The 17,919-nt window shown below is 45.5% G+C and overlaps 3 protein-coding genes across 7 annotated transcripts; 1 reads left to right on the top strand and 2 right to left on the bottom strand.

Annotated features, from left to right (window-relative positions):
• Positions 1-907: 907 nt before the first annotated feature.
• On the bottom strand, positions 908-7,371 carry LOC124480160 (periphilin-1-like). Of its 3 annotated transcripts, none has more exons than XM_047039243.1 (7): positions 6,776-7,371; positions 6,492-6,575; positions 6,062-6,156; positions 5,693-5,901; positions 4,167-4,228; positions 3,304-3,429; positions 908-1,553 (listed from the first exon to the last, which is right to left on the bottom strand). In XM_047039243.1, exons 1-7 carry the CDS (start codon positions 6,824-6,826, stop codon positions 1,368-1,370), a joined length of 813 nt encoding a protein of 270 aa, XP_046895199.1. In that variant the 5' UTR covers positions 6,827-7,371; the 3' UTR covers positions 908-1,367. The 3 variants fall into 3 exon arrangements, with proteins under 3 accessions (XP_046895199.1, XP_046895201.1, XP_046895200.1); XM_047039245.1 differs by having other exon boundaries at positions 6,062-6,176; positions 6,776-7,369; XM_047039244.1 differs by having other exon boundaries at positions 6,086-6,156; positions 6,776-7,369.
• Positions 7,372-7,848: 477 nt separating this feature from the next.
• LOC124480159 (receptor-type tyrosine-protein phosphatase V-like) lies at positions 7,849-11,627 on the top strand. 2 transcript variants are annotated; one of them, XM_047039242.1, is made up of 11 exons: positions 7,849-8,064; positions 8,521-8,666; positions 8,777-8,870; positions 8,981-9,071; positions 9,240-9,313; positions 9,510-9,644; positions 9,748-9,870; positions 10,000-10,160; positions 10,282-10,417; positions 10,660-10,727; positions 10,851-11,627. In XM_047039242.1, the coding sequence occupies exons 2-11, from the start codon at positions 8,662-8,664 to the stop codon at positions 11,065-11,067; spliced, it is 1,104 nt and encodes a 367-aa protein (XP_046895198.1). In that variant the 5' UTR covers positions 7,849-8,064; positions 8,521-8,661; the 3' UTR covers positions 11,068-11,627. The 2 variants fall into 2 exon arrangements, with proteins under 2 accessions (XP_046895198.1, XP_046895197.1); XM_047039241.1 differs by having other exon boundaries at positions 10,848-11,627.
• Positions 11,628-12,400: 773 nt separating this feature from the next.
• On the bottom strand, positions 12,401-17,866 carry LOC124480158 (transcriptional regulator QRICH1-like). Of its 2 annotated transcripts, none has more exons than XM_047039239.1 (11): positions 17,227-17,866; positions 16,125-16,393; positions 15,861-16,001; positions 15,441-15,581; positions 14,343-15,243; positions 13,885-14,039; positions 13,667-13,781; positions 13,454-13,562; positions 13,230-13,378; positions 13,010-13,100; positions 12,401-12,888 (listed from the first exon to the last, which is right to left on the bottom strand). In XM_047039239.1, the coding sequence occupies exons 2-11, from the start codon at positions 16,365-16,367 to the stop codon at positions 12,699-12,701; spliced, it is 2,235 nt and encodes a 744-aa protein (XP_046895195.1). In that variant the 5' UTR covers positions 16,368-16,393; positions 17,227-17,866; the 3' UTR covers positions 12,401-12,698. The 2 variants fall into 2 exon arrangements, with proteins under 2 accessions (XP_046895195.1, XP_046895196.1); XM_047039240.1 differs by lacking the exon at positions 17,227-17,866 and adding an exon at positions 16,650-16,750.
• Positions 17,867-17,919: the final 53 nt, after the last annotated feature.

Raw genomic sequence — 17,919 nt, 5'->3', positions numbered from 1 at the left:
GGTGTGCTTGTGGACAAAACGTGCTAGGTTCTCTGCTGTGTTATTGTGTACTACCAGAGCTGCTGGGTATAGCATTTGTCAGCTGACCCAGTGTTCTGACCTTGTATAGCTACTAGTTTGTTTAACCTTGTGCTCTACATAGCCTGCTCTCCATGCTTTCTCAAGGACTCTGACCAGTCGGCTCCTTGACCATTCAGGCTCAGTAACGTCAGGTATGGTCTCGTTTTTTCCCGCAACATGCTTTGTTTTTGACGGTTACCTCTAGATTAATAATATGAATAAATAATGTTAAGAATGAAACCTGTTAAATGTATATACAGTCAAATAATTACGTTATTTAAGTTATGGATGTAGTAATGTAAATGTTCTGTACATATTGTCCTAAATATTTATATATTTTGTATCTAAAGAATCATTATTTGTATAACATTATGTAGAGATAGAGAGGCTTGCATGTTCATTTGTTGATGTTGTCACCTATTGGAATTAAAGTGTACTTCACTGAACAGTGAAAGGGTAGCGTGTCCTTCCTGCCCTGGTCTTCAAGCAGGTGGTTGTGTGTGTGCGGGGTGTTGTAGTGAGGTGCACTGTGTTGGTTCAGTTTGGTTGGTGAGCTTGACTGACAGGCCTTCTCCCTACTGACGTGTGTCTAGTCTCAGGTGTAGAAACACCATCTGCTCATCAGCATCCTGCTCAGCCTGAATAACTGGCTGTGCAATGATCACCCATCAGGCAGGATCAGTGCTCTATAACACAATGACTCCTGGTTCCTTTCTTGATTCACTCCCTACATAAATCCACACAGACTGGACACATCGAAGCCTGTTTCACAGAGCATGAAAAACGATCAGGTTCAGGCCATCTGAACATGAACAATCCAAAATAAAAATGTCAAATAAGCAGTTGGTTGAAGGGACGATTTGGTTTTATAAAAGTTGTGCACTCTTTTTGTGGGATTTTTTTCTTCTTAATTATGATAAAGGTATAATTTCAATACATACACATAATTATAAGTCGTTTTTCATTCTGAATCATTCTAGAAAGCCAGTATGTAAGCAAGACAGAAATATAGAATGTTTCTGAGCACTGTAAACACGGTTGTTCTAGTAGCAGACATATTAGGCAGGTTGAAACAAATCCACCAGAAGGATGAGCACCAGGAGTGACTTTGACAGCCGACAAGGACAGGCCAGTTCACTGGGGGACTAGCTGTCACAGACGGTAGTGTCCAGTGCCCTCATGCACCACGTACAGTCTACATTCCACAGACCATGGCCATCCAGTCAGCACTCTACACATTTTAAAGGGTGAGTTGATTCATCAAACCACTGGGTGATTGTAAGGTAAGTAGCCAAGAGGAGCGCGTGTCACATTGGAGATGGTTCTTTGGAGTCGTAGTCGGTTATAAACTGCTGCATGGCGTCCACACAGCGCAGGCCTATCTCCTTCAGGTTGTCCTGCAGGGATGTCTGGATGGACAGCTCCAGAGATGGGTCTTTCGCTATTAGCATCCTCACCACCACACCGAATGTATCACAATCCTGACGGTACACCTGCAACATGCAAACACACCGTCAGCCTAGCCGGCAGTTTGTTGAGAACTAGAGTTGGATGTCTCTTCACTGCATGTGAGATGTTTGTCAACATCTTAACTCATTTGCCATGGTGAAGGAGCCTTGCACAGATGGTTGTCTTGATTACCAATGGGGTGCAAAACTGAGAATAGGATGAAGAACAGTATGGAACAAAGGTGGATAGGTAGAAATATAGTCCTGAGAGGGAGAGAGGAATGGAGATAAAGATGAAGGAAAAAATGGGGGCTTGAGAGCACTGTAGGACATCCTTGAAGGTTCAAGGACAGTCAAGTCATGTGTATACCATTACCACTGAGTGGATTAGCAGTCTAAGGCACTCACACAGCAGCTGTTCCCGCTGCACATGACACTAGGGTACTGTGGATATGGGTGTGTGGGTGTGTGTGCGTGTGGGGAGGGGGGGGGGGGGGCGGTGCATGGTCATGTATGTCAGAGAGATCCTGTGAGCTTGTGTGTGCCTGACGGTGTATGTCTGCATCAGCTACCTGTTGCCAGACTGCTTTCTCACAAAGCCTACCTTCTCTAGTAACCATGGAGATATGAAGAGCAAGAGAGGCCTTCTCTTCAGTTGAGTGGATGCAGAGCCACACACACACACATATAAATACACTCACATACACACATACACTCACAGCCCATTGACACAACTCCATGTGATGTGTTGTCACATTGCTTCTGAATCCTGCAGTACGACACATGTACGAGTCCCATTGTTCAACAAGGCAGCAGCAGCCCTGGGATGGTGAGTCAGTGATTTTGATAGAACATGGACAAGGCACCTCTGGAGCAGTTTTGTTATTTAGGTGTAATCAGTCCATGGAGAGTCCTGAGCCGTTCGGATATTGGAGAAACAGCAGGCATGGGCTCAGATGACGACTGATAACCTGTTCAACTGTCTCATCTGGTTTATGAAGATGGCCAGGAGAAGCAGGAGAAGCCCCAGGCGTCTGTTTCCTAAACGAATGTTTTGAATGACTGCAGTGATCACATTTTCCTCTTGCGCTCTCTTTCTCTCCAACTCCCTCTTCCTTTCTTTTAATTTCTCTTAAAAAGGTACAATATGTAGGATTGGTTGAGTAAAAAAGTGATGTTTGTCCCCTATAACCATTTTGTGTAAGGTAATGAAGCTTATGAGAGTTGCTTAGCAAAACAGATAGCCCATTTCAAACTTTTGGGGCGTGGCACACATTTCCAGACAATTATCTTCCAACAATCTAGTTCCAACCAATTGCCTTTGGCGAGACATGCCTTCAAACTTTATTTTGTGAAACCACTGGGTCAAATTTTTGACCTGAAGGAAAGCATAAGAATTGAGACAAGAATTTGGGGTGCTGTTGTTCATAATTGAAGTTATTTGTTGTTACCTGTTACTAGTTTTACACCTCCCCCCCGTCCTCCTCGTAACTCTGTTCTCCATGGATTTTCTTACCTCCATCTCTCTTTGAATGTCTATCATTGTTTACAGAAGTCCACAACCTTAATCTCCTCTCCCACTGAGCACATCAGCCTCTCTCAACTGTCCTACTCTCTCAAGATCATTCTCCATCACTCTCAGTGACTTGCTCTCTCTCTTGATCCTACAACCCATCTCTCTTCATTTTTTTTCTCTTCCTATCTGTCTTTTCCTCTCTCCCTACTTCTTTAGCCTAACATCTTTAATGTGTTGTCGCTTTCTTTAAGTCTCTCTTTCTACAAACAGTAGTATTACCTCTTCTATCTCCCTCCTCTTCTCCTGAATGGCTCGGTTTCTTGCTGCTGCCCGACTCACTGTCGAGGGGATCTCTCTCACCCTTTCTCTGCTTTCTTTCTCACCTCCTTTGGTGTCCTGAGAGACCTAGAGAGACAGCAATATTGAGAGAGAGAAGGAGAGAGAGAGAGCAGCAGATAGACAGACAGTTAACCAAACACATGGACACTGGCAATTATTGGCTGATATTGTGACAACACCAAAAAGCACCGTTGTCAAAACAATATCCCTATCCAATACAATATTTATTCAGCCTGATGCTTATTTCACAGCTACATTTTAAATCAACACAAACGACAATAGCAAACTGTTGACTGTGATAATAACCCAAACTTATGATCACATATTCATGTATGGAGGCATTTCATACATTCAATCATTAATTTGATGAACCAATATTTGACAGCGGCTGCTGTTGTCAATCAAGTGTTGTTACTTTTCTGTAGTGTTAGTTGGATAGCCAGTAGTTACATTGTACCCCTCTGTCATATACATGCGACATTTGTGTCCCAGTCACTGTGTGCCAGCTTGTGAATCATCTGTTTGGCCTTGTCTTTGAGAGACCTCCACAGTACTCTGGAAGATGAGGAGGCCAGGGGCATCTGAATCATCAGTATGCGTAAACTGCAAGAGACAACCTTCTCTTGTCTTTGTGTCTGGGTCAAGAAACCTAATTATCACAACTTTCAATTTCACCCCCTTGTTCAACACCTGGGCCCTCTCTGTTTCTCTCATTCACATTACAGAGGTCGCTTAGAGCTTATCTCCATCTAATGCTTACAAACACATACACCACACACACACAGGCACACACACACACTTACAGTGATAGACAGGGACGGCTTCTCCTTCTCTCGGCTGGAACCTTTAGACAACCTGTGTGTACCTGTAAAACACACACAATACATATCTTCAACAAACCCAGATATCCACTGTCCTGTGAGAAACACAGAATCAATCTGTTCACAGCACTGGTAGTTAGAAGTTTAATATCTTCGATTGATAACGCTGAGACCTCTACAGGTTTTCAGGGAGGAGCCAACATGGCATTCTCTTTGATAACATTTTCCCAAGACCTTTCCTCTCCATTTTCCTGGCATATTTCTTCTGTCATAGAGATTGTTGTTGTCTGCAGGCAGCAGGGGCTAAAATTAATGTTTCTTTAAGCAGAATCCATTGGGTGTGATTTGAGAAATCTGCCTCGCAACATTTGACTGCGGTGTTCCTATGTGAGGCGATAGCTTTGTTATGGCTCATTATATATAGCTGGCTCTAAGCCCAGTCTCTCTCTCTCTCTCTCTCTCTCACCCCTTGCCTTCACTCTTTTTCTTTCTCTTTCTCTCACACACACATACAACACCACACCGATGAGTCACCATTATAGCACATCTCTCAGGCACATAGAGAAACCTGTTCTTCACACACAACACACATGCACACACATACACACCTCCACAGTACTGCAGGCTGTGCAGAGACAGAGCAGCTGACTGAGATGGGAGGGAGATCACAGATATATCACCATGGTACGGGATTGAGATACATCTCAAACACAACATCAAAGAGATGAAAGATATGGCCTCTACACCCAGCTGTACACATTCATCAAAACCTACAGTCAGAAAGTCAGTGAAAAAGGTTCTATGAAACCTCAACACAAATAAATGTCCTCACTATAGTGACACAGCTTGGAATATCTGACATCCTCTATTTGTTTACAATGATGCTAGCACTTCAGTAACATATTACCATTAACATGACACATTTCTAACATTATCACTGGCACATGTGATCCAGAACTGAGGCTCTATGCTGATGAATATATAACTGGCAGTATAATGGATTTACTATCTGTTGCATAATGGCATAATTCTGTTATATTATTAGTATTAATGGCCTGTGTTACATAATGCCGTTAGAGTGCCAGGTGGCATCGCCACCCGAAATTATGATGAGGTGCGTAAATTCACCACGTACAGATTGCATAGCTGCAATGCAAATGGCTTCAATTGATAATTTCTTGATAACACTGCCATCTAAGGGTCACAAGATGAGAAGAGACTAAAGAAACAGGGTTGTGTTCAACAGCTTTATCCTAGTCAACGAACCATAAAATGACCTGTGTATTTGTGGAATTGTATGTAATGCTTTCACTTGTTGTGAGACCCAGTGCCATTGATGATGTCAATTTAATTTCAACCTTAAGAATAGCGCCGTGCCCGAATCTGAACATTAAAATAAATGTTCCAATAGGTACACAGATTTCCCAATTCCCTTCTAAGGTCCAACATACAACTTTGTATTCTACAGACAAATGATTCTCCCAACAATCCAGTAAAGAGAGACGTACTGGAGTGTTCTTTAGATGTTGCCGGAGAGCTGCTCTTTGCAGTCCGCTGCTTGCTAACGTTCTGGCTGCTAGGGGGCAGAGTTGACGATGAGGGCCTGGGTCCTGGTTGGTCCCTCCAGGAGTACTGTGGCCGGGGGGTGAAATGGTTGTACCTCTGGAACCCGAAGCTGAAGTTAGGCTTCCGGAACACACGATCATCCCGAATGAAACTGTACAATAAAAAGAGCATATCTCCTCTAAACACAAAATATTTGAACACACAAAACTAAACCCATAGATACAGTGTAGTTTGTCATCTGAATCAAGCTCAGAACATAAAATATAACAGTAAAGATTTGATCTTCACTCCAAAAGCCAATCAGGTCTTGCCGAGGCCGGTAGAATCCCCCTAACCTGGGTCTGAAGGAACTAGAGACTCTGGGTCTGGATGGACTTCTCACCCGTCTGAAGGGACTTCTCTTATCCTGAGAATACGACAACATGGCTAAAAATACACAATGAATGTTGTGCTCATAAACAGTCACAAAAAAGACTGCAATAAAAACAAGGTGACACATATCGTACTAAATGAACTATGCAATGTGGATGATGCAAAGCACTATCACCAAAATGTTCAATGCGACATGCAAAGTCTTCCCACAGAAAATTTTGAACTGTTTAGAAAACAAGACTCCTTCACAAAAGTCTTTTTTCAAGTGCTTTACTTCACTTAAGTGACTAAAGAAACCCTGCAGATTCGTGAATGAGGCTACCAGTATGTGCTGAGTGTAGCCGAGCAGATAACTAGAAGTAGGCCTACCTGAGGAGGTCGTTTGCTGTGACCCTCATCCAGCCTGTGATCAACTGACCTCTGGTTGCGGTCTCTGTGCCTTAACATGGGACACTGAAAAAATAAGTGAAAGTGCTGAAACGCAACATAATGACAGTGTTCATGATAAAACCACATTTTTACAGAGCAAAGTCTCAATAACTATTTGTACTCGGAACACTTTAAGTTAAATGACTGTAGCCTAAAGTCTCCAATTATATTGCAGAATATAATTCCACCAATTGACAAACAATGGAGATACATCATGTTCTTACCTTCCTTAGCGCATCGTGTGGCCGTAAATCCATTGATATTGTTTGAAACATCAAATGATAATTTCAAATCTGTAAACGTATGGCTATCTCTGTATGTCTACGACACCAGGAAGTGTTTTTCAGCCCTATGAATTTCGTGACATTGTTACTTTTAATCAAGTAAAAACGTCAGCATACTTTCGATTTCGCCACTGTGCAGTTAGAGTTTTGTTTAGATAATCAAAATAATCTTTCGAAAGCGTGGTTTGCGCCAGTGGTGTGGCATTCAGATCTCAGTATTTTTTTTTTGTCAAATGCGGAAAGCATGCCAGACATTCTGAGGCCAAGGGTTTACTCCCATGGCTAGTGCGGCAGAAAGTCATTCAGTATTGCATTTCAAACTAACAAGTAGTCCAGGTAAGATCAATAGTAGGTGGAATCCTTCCCCCCCTCCTCTTCTCTTCACCTGCGCGACCTTCGCACTACAAGGCTTCCTGTCAGGTTCCACACCTTTAGAAAAATGTAGGGTGACGCGGTGGCCAGATGATGGTGCAAATGCATCATGATACAGACTCCCCTTGGATGTCTGATTGTTTCAGTTTCTTTCAAATAAGAGTGTTATATTGGATCAAGCAGCAGAAGATAAATACTTTATACCCACTTCAGGGCAAACTACAGGGATTGTGTTGTTAGGAAACTTCTGTAATTACCATAGTCCTGCATAACCGGTTTTCACCATGTATTTGCTTCATTCTTGGCTTCCAAAACTCTACCAAATCACTTATCACAGTCATTACATTACATTTCTAGATTACTTCTTTTAGGTTTCCTGTGCTAGGCTTTGTGCTCAGATACACTGAAAAACTTAACAGTGTCAGTCATACAATAATTATTGCAACAACAACAAAGAAGCTTTCATAGATCCTTTATCTCGGGGAATTTATTTGTATGCAGTTTTGCTATATGCTATATGCAGTTATGTTATATTGCAATTAAGTTTAACAAACTACATGAAATCCATAAGAAAAGCTCAAATCATAACTGGTTTGTGTAGGCAAATACCAGTAAAAAAAGAAGGTGTCTCCACCCACCTTTCTACCTCAGCCACTACCTCAGCCACTCGGCAGACGGGGAGGAACGAAGGTAGAGTGACAAGATCTGAAGGCAGAATTGAAGATCTGAAGGAAGAATCCTTGACGGAATTGGAAACCCCAGTAAACTCTGCATTTTTATACATTCTTCTAATTCCATGATTCTTTCTCGGGAATCCCCACGTGGCCTCTGCTCTTGGAGCAGAGACATTTAGGAAGGTAAAACTAACACTGGCACAGTTCTACTGAACTTTTGTTGTTTTGTGTTGGGATTGTTTTTATCTATTGGTGTCAAAGCATTTAACCTCGTTGAGCAATTGTTTAGTAATGTGTTTTAGAATGGTGATGTTGGTGATGGTGTGTATTTCAATGTTTTATGTTAAATGTGACAGAAGCTCTAGAAGCAAATATTGAAGGAATGTACATTTTACTGTGTTTCTGTTGACCAGCTAACATGTGAAAGTGTTTTGCTCTTTCCATAGCATACTTTCCCCCCCCCCATCAGAACACCTATTTAAGGGTTATTTGTGTTTTGTGTGAAACGACCTTTCAGATTCTCAAATTCCTATTTACCTGTTGGGGGATGGGACGAGGCAAGAAAACTTGTTAGGATCAGCTAGATGTGAGATATTCTAGTTTTAACACACAAAAACACATTTTTCCTTTCTATCATAGGAACAGCATAGAGGATCAACTTCACCAGTGTGTTGGCTTCCTGAGTTGTCTGGTCACATGTCTACCCCGACATCCTAACGGCAGTCTTCTTTTCTTGGTCCCGTTGGGGACTCAAGTTAAACTACACTCTCCTAATGCAGAATGAGGTAACTTCCATGAATTCTATCTCAAAAACTGTCTGTGAAAATCCTTCCTGTGGTTATTTTGCTAAGTACAGTAGCCTACCTTTAAAGCACATGTCAATGTTGTTCTGCAGGTCGAGAATATCTTCGCAGGTCTACCAGGAACTACAACTGCGCTGTCAGTCACTTGCTGCCAGGAACAACAATGGCTTTAGGCAGGAGTTTGAGGTAATGCTCAAGTGTGTATCAAACAGTGCCAGACTCTAAAAATAGACCTTAAAATGCACTATCTTCTTGCAGTGTTTTTGATCAATTGTTTTCTGTGTTCTTTTTTGAAGTCACTTAATGATGTTGGGAAAGCGTTCCCTTCCAGGACAGGAGATCTGGAGGCCAACAGAGAGAAGAACAGATACCCCGCCATACTGCCGTGTAATTAGAGCCTATAGTAATAATTGACACAGCATAAACACAAATCCCTACACCTTAGCCTATAACTCCTCAGTGTGTAGATACATAATGATCAAGAAAATGCCATCAGCAACTCCGCAAAAAGCATATTCTGTATGAATGCCATTCCCTGTTCTCATCTGGTTGCAGATGACCACTGCCGGGTAAGGCTGTCACTACAAGATTCCCAGCACTCGGATTATATCAATGCTAGTTTTGTCCCTGTAAGTAATTACTCAGTTCTTCCAAGTCTATGAATGATTTTGTTGTTTCTATCAACCTGTCTACATGTCCACTGAGCCTGACTGGCTAAGCCTGACTGGCTGAGCCTGACTGGCTGAGCATGACTGGCTGAGCCTGACTGGCTGAGCCTGACTGGCTGAGCTTGACTGGCTCCACTCCACATGTGCCTCTTCTCAGGGTGGATGTTCGGAGAGAGACTTTGTCTGTACCCAGGGGCCTTTGTGTAACACCATAGTTGATTTCTGGAGAATGGTGTGGGAGCAAAACGTCAGAGTAATCGTCATGGTGACTGCTCTAAAACATAACAGCATGGTAAGATTTTGTATCAGTGTCAAAAAGGCTTTTCCAATGCAGTGGTTTACCTGTATTAACAGTATTTCTGTTTATTCAGCGCATATTGTATGTGTCTCCTCAGGTGTTGTGTGACCAGTACTGGCCTCTGGAGCAAGGGACAGCCTGTTTTGGATTATTCCAAGTGACCACATTGGAACGTAAACGCGGTCCAGATTATTTTATCACCACCATTCACCTGAGACATGTGAGTCCCAGCTACATCATATTTGTCAGATTAAAACAACAGGAAGGAGATCTAGCAGTGTGATGTTAATTGCATGTGTGTACGTGTGTGTGTGTGTATGTGTGTGTGTGTGTGTGTGTGGTGCTGAAGTGGGGCTGTCCAGCAGAGCGGGTAATCACACACTATTACTATCCTGTCTGGCCGGATCATGGGGTGCCCAAAGATGCCTCTTCTCTCTGTGTCTTCACTGAGCATGTGCGGCAGCATCTCGACACCTTGCCACGTCTGGGGCCAGCTGTGGTGCACTGCAGGTCTGAACTGGTCTTTTCATCCCTCCCTCATCCCAACCACGTTTAATCAGACAAACAACTTACTGGCATTCTATGTCCATATCCAGAGTAGCTCATTTGGTTCCCTGTGCATGTCTATCAGCGCAGGTGTGGGCAGGTCGGGAACGTTTGTGTCGCTACTCTGGTTGCTGCAGCTGTGTGTGCAAGGGATCAAGCCTGATGTACATGCAGCTGTGGAGGACCTGAGGAAGCACCGGGTCTTGATGGTCCAGAATCTGGTCAGTGCATGAGACCATTAGCAAAGTTAAATAAGACTTCAATAGAATTTCTTACACAAAAATAACAAAGTACTGCAACTCCTTTATAAAGATTTACTAATCTCTCCTCTCTATCTGATGCTGTCATAATTCTCTTCCATCTGTAGTTGAAAGTATGTTGCCTATCATGTTACGTAGCCCCAAAAAATCACAGAAATGCTGCCATCCAGGAATGTTTCATGAAATATTTCTTTCACATACAGGAGCAATATATATTCGTTCATCAGTGTCTGCTGCATTGGATGAGTGCAAGAACTACAGGACTGAACAGGTTATAACATACACAAAAATACACAAGTGCTTTATTAATTTAACACAATGAAACCATGGTAACTTCCAGTATTTTGTTTTCCTATGATAGGCCAAATGACTGTCGTCCTCTCTTTCTCAGCAGTGTTCAGCCTAGACAGGGTGTTCCTGTCCCTGCCGTGCGGGCCCAGGAACGCCCTCACAGCTCCTCTGTGCGCTCGCGTCATGGTCACAGGTTGAGGCAGAGACGGAACTGGGAGCCAAACGCACCTCACCCTGCCCCAACACAGAGCACCATGCACAACTTGCTGAGAAGACTGTTGCCCTCCTCAATGAGTACCAATCTACACTCCCACAAATAATGAAGGGTGTTTCCACACAGACACCCATCACACCTCACACACAATTCCCACCTCCCTTATCCCACCTTCATCTGCTGTCTGTTTGACATTAATGAACACACACATTGGGGACGTGTATGTAGAGTACTGCATGCCGTTGGAGGACTAGGCTGAGGGGCAACACCTTCCTGTGTGTCATGAGAGACAATAGAGACTGCAGCAGCATTCCACACTGTTCCCTGGCTCAGGCCCTGAGGGAGAGAACCTGCTCATCCAGTTCTTCCTGATCCACCACACTGGATTGCCAAGTATGAGAAACGTGGGAATATCAGTTTTAATCAAAAACGTTCCGTGTTATGTTGAACAAACAATGGTTCAAAAGTAGGATTTTCTGAATAGCACTAGAGCTAAATTACACTCTTCATGCCCAGTATGTTTAAAATTGCATGGAAACGTATTCACAATGGTTGTGGTATTGTGGTCAGTGTGTGATATTTATTGTGGCTGCCTCTGATGGGTTTGAAAAAGTGATGTTTGTCCAACTTCATATATTTTGTATAATAAGTATGATATATTATGCACATCTGTCCAAGCCTGCTTATTCAAACATGTACTCATCGCCACTGGCACGCAGAAAGATGCATAAGAGGACAGGCACATAGGCAGTACAGTGGCTGTACAAAACGTTCATGTTCAAAAACACTGGCAACACCAGTCACCTTACATTGACATTGCTTATAGCCTAGTTCAAGGAAAAGTCATGAGAATAATAAACCAACACAGGCCAATTATCTCTCCCTTCAAGTTTTTAGTAAAAAATAAATAATGTTGAACATGGGTTGCACCTCTCTCCCCAGTTGAATCCTTGAGTTGAAGAGGAGGTCATAAGAGCAGTTCCTCCTCTCACCTGCCTGCTTCTCCTGCCAGTCCCAAGGCCAGACGCCATCCTAGAGGCAGCTGGCTAGCTCCGTGAGTCAGTCATTCCCTGCCTAATATGAGTCACTCCTGTAGGAGGTGCTATAACCACAGCAGAATAAGAACAAATCAACCTCTCTCAACATACTCTATGAGTTTTATGTATCCACACATCGATGTAATCCAGAACAACCCACTGCGAGAAGGGAAAAGGAACTATAAGAGAATATGGAAGGCGGGACAGCAGTTACAGGACAATTTGCAGTGACACAAAACAGACAAATGAAATAATACTGGGGACAGATCCGTTTTTCCCCTCAGTTAAAAGAAATCATGAGAACTTTACAAAAAAAAGTGTTTTACAAATATCTGAGAATATACAGTCTTCAGAATGTTGCTATTCTGATAACATCTTCAATAATGCTCCAAGTCCAACAAAGAAAACAAATAACCATTTACTTTGGCAAAAAGACAGGATGGTAGGGTTATGAGAGAATGGCTCTCTAAGGCGTAAAGATGTGCGTTGTCTGTGTATGGTGGTTTAGTATGACGTCTGTATGCTCCGATGTTTAAACATAATTGTGAACATTAGAAGCATATGCAGACCATCTGAACAGGGTACAAAGGGAAACTCTTGGGAGGTCATTGAACAGGAGCACGAAGAATGAGTGAACCAAGGTCCATTTTAGCAAGAGGAGGACAAGACCCACATGAATTCTTCCCCTCCTCCGGTCCAGCTACTGTAAGTCCACTGTTGACATGGTGATGGATTCTTGGATTTCCCTTATGACGAGGATGCGAGTGAGGACAAGCTCAATCTGGTTTTTGGTGATGGGCTGAGCAGAGTACCAGAGGGGGCTGTTGGGTGCCACCACAGGTTCAGGGGTCAGGTAGAACGTGTCATTGCGACCTCGGGCACTCTGTGGACTGACAGACAGAGGACGGAGAGAAATTAAACCAAGCAACCCCTTCAAAACATTCTACTCTTTAAAGAACGTACACAAGTCTATATTATTGTCCCCACCCGCTCCCTGTTCCGTACACTCACCACTTAAACAGGTAGAAGTCGTACAGCTTGATGGGACAGCGCAGAGGGTTCTCAGGGTCTTCCAGCTGCTCCACGTACATGTCATCCGTCACTAGGAGGACATCGAGAGGATGTCAAGACGGAATGAGGAGAACATGTCGGGCCGTGTGACAGCAATGTCGCCCCGGTTCCTCCGCCGTGGGGGGGGGGGGGGGGGGGGGGGGGGGGGGTGAACTCTCACCTTTCTGTCCTATGTGCAGGCCCGGGGCCTTCAGGTAGCGGATGCAGGTGCTCTTGTCTTTGGGGTTGCTGGGGTTCTTCCTGGTGTGTCTCAGTACCATGGAGAAGGCCAGCTTCATGTGTTGCTCCACCGTCTTCATCTGGAAGTACCTGCAGGCCAGAGGGACGGTCACACACGCACACGCAGCGCCGACAGGTGGGCATGTCTCTGTGCATGGCCCTTACTTGGTGTTGAAGAACATGAGCGTCGTCAGAAGCGTGGAGGGGGAGTGAGCGCCCAGCTGCTTGGACTCCCACAGCATCTCCTCGGTCACGTGGCTGGGGATGATGTAACCTGAGGCAGGACGACAGGGGTCAATCTCGGAGAGGGTGACAACTCGTACACAGGGTAAGGTGGCCGGGTGATGCCAACTGCAGAGTGAAAGCCTGAGCGGTTACCCAGTGGATGGACAGAGGGTGTCCACGGCTCTAGTATCCGATGTAGACTCTGGGAGAAGCGAGTGTAGTAGGTATCAGAGAACACGTCATCCACACGGCCATTATCACACAGATACTACGCAGAGAGAGAGACAGAGAGGAAGAGAGAGTTTTGTTAGAAGGGAGTGAAAAGAGATTCCGATGGCGTGTTTGCATGAGCGCGTGTGCGTGCGTCCTACCTTCTGTATGCAGAGGAAGACGTAGAAGAGCACGTCGGCCTCGTATGTCTCCCCCTCCATGCCCCGAGCCTCCTGGGTCATCAGAGACAGAGCCATGCACAGCTCCGCCACCGCACTCGACACCAGGTCCTCCTGGAAACGCAGTGCCTGGCGACCTGTGTCCAGACGGAGAGACAGACGAGAAGCGCCGAGTCAAATGCAGCCTGAGGAGTGGAGCGTGGGTTTACCAGCTTGTGTCTGTTGTATTGTAGGGAGTCAGATGGCTAAGCGGTTAGGGAATCGGGCTATTAATCAAAAGTTCGCCAGTTTAATTACCGGCCGCGCAAAAATAAGGTTGTGTCTTTGGGCAAGGCACTTCACCCTACTTGCCTCGGGGGAATGTCCCTGTACTTACTGTAAGTCGCTCTGGATAAGAGCATCTGCTAAATGACTTAATGTAAATGTGAATGTATTCTCACGTCCAATAGGAGCCAGTTTGGTACTGTCGCCCTTCTCCAGCTCAGCGTTCTTCCTTTGAGCCCAGATCTTCCACACCTCCAGGCCCTCTTCGGGCTTCAGGGAGGCAGGCAGCAGCAGCTCTGTTTGCACCTGTACCTGGCCCTGCCCATCCACCTCCAAGTGGCCCCCGTGCCCAGTCACCTCCTGGGTGTGCAGCACCTGCTGCTGGGGGTCCCAGATGAGCGACTGGGTACTGTTGGGGTACTGCACAGCCACCGGGATGTGGATGTTCCCGTTCATCAGCTGGGCAGGGAACAGCGTGTTGGCTGACAGGGTCTGCACCACCTCCTCCTGACAGCCCATCCCCCCAGACCCTGTCATGGTGGCCACCGCCTGAGCCGTTTTCAGCTTGTCATTATCTACCTGTGCTGACATAGTCATTGTGGTCGTGTTAGTCCCAGCCACCTGCACAGTGCTGTAGGCGTCCTGGGGGATGGCGATGTGGGTCACGCCCTGCTCGCGGCCCCCAGCAGGGGCAGAGTAGACAGGGATGGTCCAGGTCTCTCCGGTGGGGCTGGTGATGGTCCCCGTGGCGCTGTACAGGTGGGTGCTGTCTACTGTCAGCAGGTCTGGCCGCAAGGACAGGTAGCTCTGCTGCTGCCCTTGGGGGATGGCCAGCACTGTGGCCACCTGCTGGCCCTGAGGCAGGGCATAGGACACGGTGATGGGCATGTCCACCTTGCGCTTCTTGGCTGGCTGGAGGACCCCTGCTCCTGGGGAGGTGGTAATGGTGGTCCCCAGCACCCTGCGCTCTGCAGCGTCCCCTGGCTGCTGCTGCTGCTGGCTGGGGGACAGGGCTCCTACAGTCTGGATCTGGATCTGCTGACCTCCAGCCATAGCTGCCACCAACTGGGCATGCAACTGAGACATACAAAGACGGGAGAGTCTAAGAAACAGCAATAATAAAATCGAATTGTATTTGTATAGCCCTCTTTACAAGCAATATCACCGAGGGCTTCATATGTGCCCATAAAACTGCACCTGAACAATCTGTTAAATATGTCAACATGTATCTGGTGGTATAGCGTTTGTGGGTTTTTTCGTAGTTGCTGTAGTACCTGTTGCTGCTGCTCCTCTGTGAGGTCCCCAGACTGTATTAGCTGTGCTGTGGTGACCCCCTGGAGCTGCTGATGGGAGCCAGATGGCACCTGCAGTACCTGCCCCACCATCTGCCCCTGCTGCTGCCCCACCATCTGCACCTGGAGGGGAGACAGAGGCACTGCTAAGCCTTCGTTACTCCAGAGGGAGTTATGCTTTATCGAAAAAAAAAAGGATTGTACAGATCTTGTAAATTGACTGAAATACTGAGAGTATTACTATCAGTATGACAAAGAAAAAGTCAACTTGGACGAGCAGACAAAAGGCTTAAGAGGAGTGATGAGGAGACCCTGATGAGGAGACCCTGATGAGGAGACCCTGATGAGGAGACCCTGATGAGGAGACCCTGATGAGGAGACCGATGAGAACACCCTCCTCACCTGTACAATCTGTTGCTCTGCCGCTACTTGGTGGACGGCTGCTGCAAGCTGAGGCGACAGCTCTGTCGACATCACTTGTTGTTGACCCGTCGACACCTGGACCTGCTGTTGCTGTGGAGATGGCTGAACCTGCACCTGCACCTAGACGACAGCGGCGGGAGACAGGAGAGGCTTGTTTTAGACGACGCTTGTAATACAAATCACATAATCTCCTCAATGTATTAATTGTTCCTTCCGGTTGTTTCTCTCTCTCTCAAGTCTTACCGGGCAGGCCAGCTCCAGCAGGGACCCAGCCACCTCGGTGCTGTCTGTGTAGATGCAGTTGGTGTCTGGCTGGTACACCATAGTGGTGGTGGTGGTTGACGTATCGTCACCTTGTTGACTGAACTCCTGCAGAGCGTCCGGGCCCTTGTTGGCCAGGGACTCTAGAAACTCCTTCATGCGGTGCTGGGGAACACTGCGAGCCTTCAGCCTCACCAGCTCCTCAAAAGAGCCGGAGCCATCCATGAGCAACCAGAACTGACCAAATATTCCTATGGATGGAATGAGACCAGTTTCGGTTAAAGTAAATGTTTTATTAATGGATGAAGAAGAAGAGGAGAAGAAACATGTGTCTATCAGCACAACACACACGGGTGCAGGGAGTGGCAGCACATAGTACACAAACACACAGAGGGAGTGCCCGCCTCTGAAACTAGTTCTCTGCCGTTTCTCATCCTGCTGTCCTTCCACCGAGGGCAGTAAGGAGCAGGGGTCAGCCACATCAAGGTGACATGTCCAATTGCTCACCTCATGTCTTGGCCAGGGGCATGGAAAGCAGAGCTATCTGTTCTGTATATTCCTATATTGGGGTCATTTGGGGAGGAAACCCACGCGAGCACGGGGATGCCAAGCAAACTCTCGGGGATGGCCGACCGGAGCACCGAACGGTGCCCCAACCGGGAATCGAACCCAAGATCTTCTTGCTGTGAGGCCACAGAGCAAGGCACAAGCGAACACACAAGAGTGTAAGGAATATTTGACAGATGACAGTGTGAACAGATTAATTCTACAGTCATTGCATCCACAGAAGCTGAGAGAGCCGATTCGATTAGCTATTTAGCGACTTTGTTGCCGCGTGCGAACTGCAGCACAAGAGAATAGTATGGAAGTCTCACAAGCTAGCTGTAGCTAACTCCCTGCCTATCAATGTTATACTGCCATCACAATGTCAACAATAATAAACACAAGTAACGCGTTTACAGCAAGTGGTGCCTAATATATACAATCAATTTAAAAGACAGCTAACAAGCTGAGATAGCTAGCTCATAATATATAGCTAATTAGATATTTGCAGCGCTTTGCTCCGCTCCACCCCCTGTCTTACCTCTCTCTTTCTCTGGCCTGGCAGACCAGTCCAGCTCCTTTTAGTGGGGCCAAGAACACTCCACTAAGTCCAAACTTGGTTCTTATCACGATAAATAAAATTACACCGAATTATTGAACAAGGCTTTGGTTATCCAACGTTTCTGTATGTCCCTATAGTTGTTGTTTTTTATGAATAGCACTCAGATTTCGATGGGCGCCATCTTACAACAGCAGTATTTCAGCCAATCAGCTCACATTCAGGGTTGGCGTAACGCTAACGCGCGAGTACGTATTTAATATACCGCGAGAAGTATGGCCTTCTTAAAGTGATCATGCATCCAAATTATATCCGCCCGCTAGTGTACGATTTCAATTGCATAAGGAATTATATCCATTTCGGTCTACCTTAAAAAAACGAGACGTATTTTAGAGCTCGTAGGTTTAGGTTTCATGCACTGTAGTCGGATTAAGGTAGACTTTGTGAGATGTTACGTTTGGTACAACCAACTGGTGTTACTAGAAATGATCTGGGTTGGAAAAAGTTAATTCCCACGCATTTCACCCAGGTTCAAATGTAAAAGCTAAAGAAATACCTTTGGCTTTTCTTCACTGCCTTAAACTGTTTTGACGTATGCATGGGTTCATTTATTCAGCCCAATCAATCACCTTTCACACTGGATGTTTTGATTACCTAATGCTGGTACTACTTTAG

The sequence above is a fragment of the Hypomesus transpacificus genome, chromosome 18 (assembly GCF_021917145.1).
Source record: "Hypomesus transpacificus isolate Combined female chromosome 18, fHypTra1, whole genome shotgun sequence".
NCBI lineage: Eukaryota > Metazoa > Chordata > Actinopteri > Osmeriformes > Osmeridae > Hypomesus > Hypomesus transpacificus.
The sequence above is the reverse complement of the archived record's forward strand: the minus strand, read 5'-3'. Positions and strand labels throughout refer to the sequence as shown.

Coding starts and splice junctions, on each gene's coding strand:
- LOC124480158 (XM_047039239.1), bottom strand. CDS start 16,367: ATGGATGGCTCCGGCTCTTTTGAGGAGCTGGTGAGGCTGAAGGCTCGC. Junction 15,244..15,440: donor CAGAGGAGCAGCAGCAACAG/GTACTACAGCAA, acceptor TGTATGTCTCAG/TTGCATGCCCAGTTGGTGGC. Junction 13,782..13,884: donor TCTTCCTCTGCATACAGAAG/GTAGGACGCACG, acceptor CTCTCTGCGTAG/TATCTGTGTGATAATGGCCG.
- LOC124480159 (XM_047039241.1), top strand. Junction 9,871..9,999: donor CCACCATTCACCTGAGACAT/GTGAGTCCCAGC, acceptor GTGGTGCTGAAG/TGGGGCTGTCCAGCAGAGCG. Junction 10,161..10,281: donor CCAGCTGTGGTGCACTGCAG/GTCTGAACTGGT, acceptor CATGTCTATCAG/CGCAGGTGTGGGCAGGTCGG.
- LOC124480160 (XM_047039243.1), bottom strand. CDS start 6,826: ATGTTTCAAACAATATCAATGGATTTACGGCCACACGATGCGCTAAGG. Junction 3,430..4,166: donor AGCCGTCCCTGTCTATCACT/GTAAGTGTGTGT, acceptor CTGTCTCTCTAG/GTCTCTCAGGACACCAAAGG. Junction 1,554..3,303: donor AGAGGAGGGAGATAGAAGAG/GTAATACTACTG, acceptor TGCATGTTGCAG/GTGTACCGTCAGGATTGTGA.